Genomic DNA, 7,186 nt, shown 5'->3' with positions numbered 1-7,186 from the left:
AATAGTTTGCGGACCAGACAGAGCTGTCGGCGATTCTTCCTATTGTAAAGTCATGCAATGTGTACCCCCCCCCCCCCACCCCACACACACACACACTGCAGTGGTGTCGTGCCACTGTAATCACTCATATACCTTTATATTTGACCAGCATGATATTTTTGAATACAGATATTGTCTTTAGTACTACCTACTGTGTAATGCTACTATTTGCATTAAGGTTTTCTTATCTCTAATTAATGTTTCTGATGTTTGTTGTCACATATTACCATTTGAATATATATATATATGCATATGCATATATAGGCATTACCCAGGTGGCTGACAGAGATAAGACATTGCCATGTTTGAGAAATGCACCACACATTACTTTTGTAAATACTAGTTCTACAAAACTATGTACAACACACATATAGGTAATCTTTGTATCACAGTCTATTGCATAATGGTGATAATCTTTAGTTTTATAAATATTGTAAATGTACAGTCTTTAAGTGACATTTCATAATGTCCGTCTCGTTCTTAAATCAGATACAGAAAATAAAACCATCCAATTTGACCACACATCCTTTGTAAAAAATAAACTAAATTAAAATAAAAAACAGAAAAAATACATTCCCTTTAATGCACAAATGCTGTCTTGAAACACAACGCAATTACTGCACAACACAAAGTATTGCAGAGATCGAAACTGCACCTTGATTTGATGCTCTGAGCATTTTCTGATAATATATATTTTTCCAGCTGTTAAAAGTTTGAGATGTGCTTTTTAAACATTTCAGTAATTCCCAGGTTCGATTTGCGCAAACATTTTCCACAGTGATGCCAAAAGCTGCTGAATGCTGGACTTGTTTTGTCATCTTCTCGTTGAGAACAAAAATGGTAAATAAAACACATTCAAAAGCATTCCAATAACGAAAAATCCAAACTGTAAGGAAAACATCAACAGAAAAGAACATCTTCAGACACATTATAGTCACATATGTTAGAGAGGAAGACTTGTGTTTATACTAGAGTTTTTTTTTCTCATGGTCAATGCCAAATATTCTAGTTGGATTTGCACATATATGTTTGTATAATATACATTCTTAAGTTGAAGGGGAAGTGTGTCTAAAATATAGTATAAGGAAATTCTGTACAGGATAGCTATGAGGTTGTTATTTTTTCTCAGAGGAAGTTGGTGGGAAAAAAATACAAGTCTTTTCCCCATTTTTTAGTCTCTCCGTAAAAATATCTTTTAAAAAAATGAACATGAAAAAAAGTAAAATGGGATCATAAATTCGATGCGAACCGCATCTTGTCTTGTTCCGTCTCTGTACTGCTTAAGACTGCCGACTCTCTCCTGGAGCCCGTGGAATCCCTGTGCTGAGCACTAGAGGGTGCCGTGCGCACCGGCGGTAATGCGCCCGATGACATCTGCCGGAAAAGGGCGACCCTCTGTGGAACGTTGGTGCGGATGCCGCTTTGCAGGACGGAGCCCGGGGCCTGGACGCCTGCCACGGATCCAATGGGTGGCTGAATGGAAGCGAGCGATTCGCCCGATATGGGATGTGCCCGGGCAGCCAATGAGGTTTCGTGGGGCAATGACGGCTGCGAGGCAGAGAGGTGGCGTATGTCCTTGCTCAGGCTACCTGACTGGAGTGCCTGTGCGCTCTTGTGGACATCGCTCCTCTGAGGAGACGCCCCTTGTGATTGCTGCGGCGGTTGTTGTGGTATGGAGGCAGGCGAGGGCTGCTGGGGTAAGGGTTGCTGTACAAGGGACAGTTGGGAGGCCGTCAGCGATCCGTACTGGAATGTTCGGCTGGCCATAGGGGTTTGCACTGGGGGACTGCAAATGGATGTGGTGAACGAACAAGGAGACATGATCGCCCCTGCTGGCTGCTGCAAGGGCGTAGGGGGGGTTGGGGAAGAGGTGCTCAAGTTGCCGTGAGAAACACTCGGCGCCGAAAACGTGACGCCCTGTGAGGGCGGCACACGGCCTGACGGGGTTATTGTAGCGGAGGTGCTGTAGCTTAGTGGGGCGGCCTGCTGCTGTAATTGGTTGATCCCAAGAATGGCAGTTGCTGTACTGAACGGTGGCTGGGCGGGAGAGTTAATGATGGAGTTTCCAGACATCGGCGTGGAGTTCATCCCCGTGACCGATTGCTTCCGATCCACCATCATCACCATCTCTCGGTCCTGCCGGATGATCTGCTTCAGCAGCTCGTTCTCCTGAGTGTTGAAGACGCCAGCGTTCAGATCCTTCTGGAATTTCTGGAGCAGGAGAGAGTTCTTCTTTCCTGTTTGGAGGTGTAACCAAAAGATAGTCAGTTTTTAGTCAGGGCTGAGTGGGTAACAACTAGACCAAATGGGGGTAACAAAGGGTGTTGAAGAGTGAGAGGAGAAGCACAAAGGTATCACAAATGTAGAAAGGGGAGGCTAGTCACTCATAAGTAGAGATTTTAAAGTAGGACTGATGTTGGATTCAACATCTGGAGTTGCTTACCTCATATGGTTATGCACTCAATCTTAATTCACATTTATTTTTCACTATTGTTGGAGCAAATACACACATTTTGGAGTCTAAAACATCACAATCTCCGAGCACACCACAGGTGAAGTACGAGTTTCATTACCCTGCTGAAAAACAAGCATCAAGCCTTTTTTCTAAACCATTTTGCTTGTCTTAGCTGGTCTCCTAGTCTGGTCAGGCTAGTATGTTTTGCTGGTTTTAGAGGGGTTTTGAGCACTTAAACTTAGCTGTGGACAAGCTTGGCCAGGTTAGGAGACGAGATAGATCAGCTATGTCTAGCACACACACACACACTGCAGTGGTGTCGTGCCACTGTAATCACTCATATACCTTTATATTTGACCAGCATGATATTTTTGAATACAGATATTGTCTTTAGTACTACCTACTGTGTAATGCTACTATTTGCATTAAGGTTTTCTTATCTCTAATTAATGTTTCTGATGTTTGTTGTCACATATTACCATTTGAATATATATATATATGCATATGCATATATAGGCATTACCCAGGTGGCTGACAGAGATAAGACATTGCCATGTTTGAGAAATGCACCACACATTACTTTTGTAAATACTAGTTCTACAAAACTATGTACAACACACATATAGGTAATCTTTGTATCACAGTCTATTGCATAATGGTGATAATCTTTAGTTTTATAAATATTGTAAATGTACAGTCTTTAAGTGACATTTCATAATGTCCGTCTCGTTCTTAAATCAGATACAGAAAATAAAACCATCCAATTTGACCACACATCCTTTGTAAAAAATAAACTAAATTAAAATAAAAAACAGAAAAAATACATTCCCTTTAATGCACAAATGCTGTCTTGAAACACAACGCAATTACTGCACAACACAAAGTATTGCAGAGATCGAAACTGCACCTTGATTTGATGCTCTGAGCATTTTCTGATAATATATATTTTTCCAGCTGTTAAAAGTTTGAGATGTGCTTTTTAAACATTTCAGTAATTCCCAGGTTCGATTTGCGCAAACATTTTCCACAGTGATGCCAAAAGCTGCTGAATGCTGGACTTGTTTTGTCATCTTCTCGTTGAGAACAAAAATGGTAAATAAAACACATTCAAAAGCATTCCAATAACGAAAAATCCAAACTGTAAGGAAAACATCAACAGAAAAGAACATCTTCAGACACATTATAGTCACATATGTTAGAGAGGAAGACTTGTGTTTATACTAGAGTTTTTTTTTCTCATGGTCAATGCCAAATATTCTAGTTGGATTTGCACATATATGTTTGTATAATATACATTCTTAAGTTGAAGGGGAAGTGTGTCTAAAATATAGTATAAGGAAATTCTGTACAGGATAGCTATGAGGTTGTTATTTTTTCTCAGAGGAAGTTGGTGGGAAAAAAATACAAGTCTTTTCCCCATTTTTTAGTCTCTCCGTAAAAATATCTTTTAAAAAAATGAACATGAAAAAAAGTAAAATGGGATCATAAATTCGATGCGAACCGCATCTTGTCTTGTTCCGTCTCTGTACTGCTTAAGACTGCCGACTCTCTCCTGGAGCCCGTGGAATCCCTGTGCTGAGCACTAGAGGGTGCCGTGCGCACCGGCGGTAATGCGCCCGATGACATCTGCCGGAAAAGGGCGACCCTCTGTGGAACGTTGGTGCGGATGCCGCTTTGCAGGACGGAGCCCGGGGCCTGGACGCCTGCCACGGATCCAATGGGTGGCTGAATGGAAGCGAGCGATTCGCCCGATATGGGATGTGCCCGGGCAGCCAATGAGGTTTCGTGGGGCAATGACGGCTGCGAGGCAGAGAGGTGGCGTATGTCCTTGCTCAGGCTACCTGACTGGAGTGCCTGTGCGCTCTTGTGGACATCGCTCCTCTGAGGAGACGCCCCTTGTGATTGCTGCGGCGGTTGTTGTGGTATGGAGGCAGGCGAGGGCTGCTGGGGTAAGGGTTGCTGTACAAGGGACAGTTGGGAGGCCGTCAGCGATCCGTACTGGAATGTTCGGCTGGCCATAGGGGTTTGCACTGGGGGACTGCAAATGGATGTGGTGAACGAACAAGGAGACATGATCGCCCCTGCTGGCTGCTGCAAGGGCGTAGGGGGGGTTGGGGAAGAGGTGCTCAAGTTGCCGTGAGAAACACTCGGCGCCGAAAACGTGACGCCCTGTGAGGGCGGCACACGGCCTGACGGGGTTATTGTAGCGGAGGTGCTGTAGCTTAGTGGGGCGGCCTGCTGCTGTAATTGGTTGATCCCAAGAATGGCAGTTGCTGTACTGAACGGTGGCTGGGCGGGAGAGTTAATGATGGAGTTTCCAGACATCGGCGTGGAGTTCATCCCCGGGACCGATTGCTTCCGATCCACCATCATCACCATCTCTCGGTCCTGCCGGATGATCTGCTTCAGCAGCTCGTTCTCCTGAGTGTTGAAGACGCCAGCGTTCAGATCCTTCTGGAATTTCTGGAGCAGGAGAGAGTTCTTCTTTCCTGTTTGGAGGTGTAACCAAAAGATAGTCAGTTTTTAGTCAGGGCTGAGTGGGTAACAACTAGACCAAATGGGGGTAACAAAGGGTGTTGAAGAGTGAGAGGAGAAGCACAAAGGTATCACAAATGTAGAAAGGGGAGGCTAGTCACTCATAAGTAGAGATTTTAAAGTAGGACTGATGTTGGATTCAACATCTGGAGTTGCTTACCTCATATGGTTATGCACTCAATCTTAATTCACATTTATTTTTCACTATTGTTGGAGCAAATACACACATTTTGGAGTCTAAAACATCACAATCTCCGAGCACACCACAGGTGAAGTACGAGTTTCATTACCCTGCTGAAAAACAAGCATCAAGCCTTTTTTCTAAACCATTTTGCTTGTCTTAGCTGGTCTCCTAGTCTGGTCAGGCTAGTATGTTTTGCTGGTTTTAGAGGGGTTTTGAGCACTTAAACTTAGCTGTGGACAAGCTTGGCCAGGTTAGGAGACGAGATAGATCAGCTATGTCTAGCGGTTTGTTTTCCAGCAGGGTATCTAGTACTACTTTTATAGAACGAACACAAAGTTTTATTGCACTACACCGAGCAATAATAGGCCTTTACTCTGAAAAAAAGAATCTCTTCGTCAGCAGCTAATGATCCTATAAGACTTTTCTAGGATATTTTTGAGTATAAACTTATAGTTTGTTGTTATACTTATAGTTAAAACAACTAGTTGTTGTATTCACTACTGTTATTGTCTCTTCCCTTAAATATTTGCTTTTTTATCGTCCATCTACCCTGATAGCTAGGTTAAGCTAGGTTTTTGTGTTGTGTTTTACAACGGAGGACTGGGAGTGTCACTTTAAAAATAACTTTCAAAAAGACAAATAAATTAAAAAAAGTTTCAAATTAGTTAAATGTAACAGTAAAATTAAATTGATTTAGCATAAGTATAAAGATAAGCAATTGGAAAATAAATAAAGAAAAGCAATTAGCAATTTTTGCAATCAATTTAAATATATAAATATAAATATCAAATATCATTTATAATTTGTTACATTTAGCAACATTTTAAACGTTGATTTATTTTTATTTTATTTACATTTTTAAATACTTATTTATTTGCCAGTTTGAAAAGTTATTTAAATTTTTATTTATACAGATTATGCTTTAATTTTTTTTTGTATTTATTGGAACTGCTAGTCCTCCATAGTCTACATATAGGTAGAATCATTGATCAGTGCAATTAATAGTCATCTGTTTGTGGGTTACTGTGAAATAAATGCCATATTCTATGAACTGGAACCTGAAATAAAGAAAATCAACTGATTGATTAACTAATGTTTGTAAAGAATTCTAGAAGGTTATTGGGGTTTTCAAATATGAATTTAACTTCACTCCAGTGTGCCAACTGAATTTAGATCGGTTTCTTTTACTCAAGTCACAGTTTTGCTGCTATCATAAATGAGGGATGTATCGATTTTTCCACGAAACTCTACTATTACTGCCCTTTTGCACACAATAGCTGAGCATAGCTCTATTGTTACGTAAGTTGACTGAGTAAGGCTCTTATGAGCTGAAGGCATAAAGCAATAGGCTATCAATCTCTCAGCCATAGCTGTATGACAGAATCAGGCAGGAGGAATCCTGAGGTTTTTAAAATTCAAGGTGAAAGCACAGTTTCATGACCCTGCTCTGTGGGACATATAAAGTTTTACAATCAAGCTGTCTGCAGTGTTGAGCGCAGAGCTGTTATATATCTAATCATTAAGGAAGGACTATTACACTATTTTGTGATTAGAGAAAAAAGTTAATTTTAGTATGAATTTAAGACATGTTTAGACAGATCAATTTATTATTGTGGGACTAGTTTATGGGGGCGAATGCTAAAAGAATGCAATGCGTCAAAACAGGTGGTGATAATCATTGAATCATTGTTGCATCATGAATAATATTCTTTAAACTTTGCCATAGCATTTTTTGGGGGCGGGGACATACGTAAATTGTCACGGCTACCTGTCAGGCATCACTGAAATAGTAGTTAATTTCAGAAATCACACTTGTCTTTGTGACAATGTAGGTATTTTATCAAGTTTTCAATACAGACCTACTGAATTTGAATATTTTACAATAAAATATTTAGAATTAATTGTATTGTTACTTACTTATAATCAACAACTTTGATGGAAAATTTTGGATTATTGTTTTTTTTTTTTTTTAA

At 40.7% G+C, this 7,186-nt stretch overlaps 2 protein-coding genes across 2 annotated transcripts in view; both read right to left on the bottom strand.

Moving 5' to 3' along the window:
* Positions 1-99: 99 nt before the first annotated feature.
* On the bottom strand, positions 100-2,310 carry LOC107719072 (potassium/sodium hyperpolarization-activated cyclic nucleotide-gated channel 1-like). The gene has a single exon (XM_016526383.1). It carries the CDS (start codon positions 2,164-2,166, stop codon positions 1,270-1,272), a length of 897 nt encoding a protein of 298 aa, XP_016381869.1. The 5' UTR covers positions 2,167-2,310; the 3' UTR covers positions 100-1,269.
* A 492-nt stretch (positions 2,311-2,802) lies between these two features.
* LOC107719071 (potassium/sodium hyperpolarization-activated cyclic nucleotide-gated channel 1-like) overlaps positions 2,803-7,186 on the bottom strand; it is a 109,492-nt gene continuing 105,108 nt past the window's right edge. Inside the window, exon 8 of the mRNA XM_016526380.1 lies at positions 2,803-4,983. Within this exon, the coding sequence (XP_016381866.1) occupies positions 3,977-4,983 (1,007 nt within the window). The 3' untranslated portion in view covers positions 2,803-3,976. The remainder of the gene's footprint in view (positions 4,984-7,186) is intronic.

The sequence above is a fragment of the Sinocyclocheilus rhinocerous genome, unplaced genomic scaffold, assembly GCF_001515625.1.
Source record: "Sinocyclocheilus rhinocerous isolate Xijiao unplaced genomic scaffold, SAMN03320098_v1.1 scaffold663, whole genome shotgun sequence".
NCBI classification, from domain to species: domain Eukaryota; kingdom Metazoa; phylum Chordata; class Actinopteri; order Cypriniformes; family Cyprinidae; genus Sinocyclocheilus; species Sinocyclocheilus rhinocerous.
The sequence above is the reverse complement of the archived record's forward strand: the minus strand, read 5'-3'. Positions and strand labels throughout refer to the sequence as shown.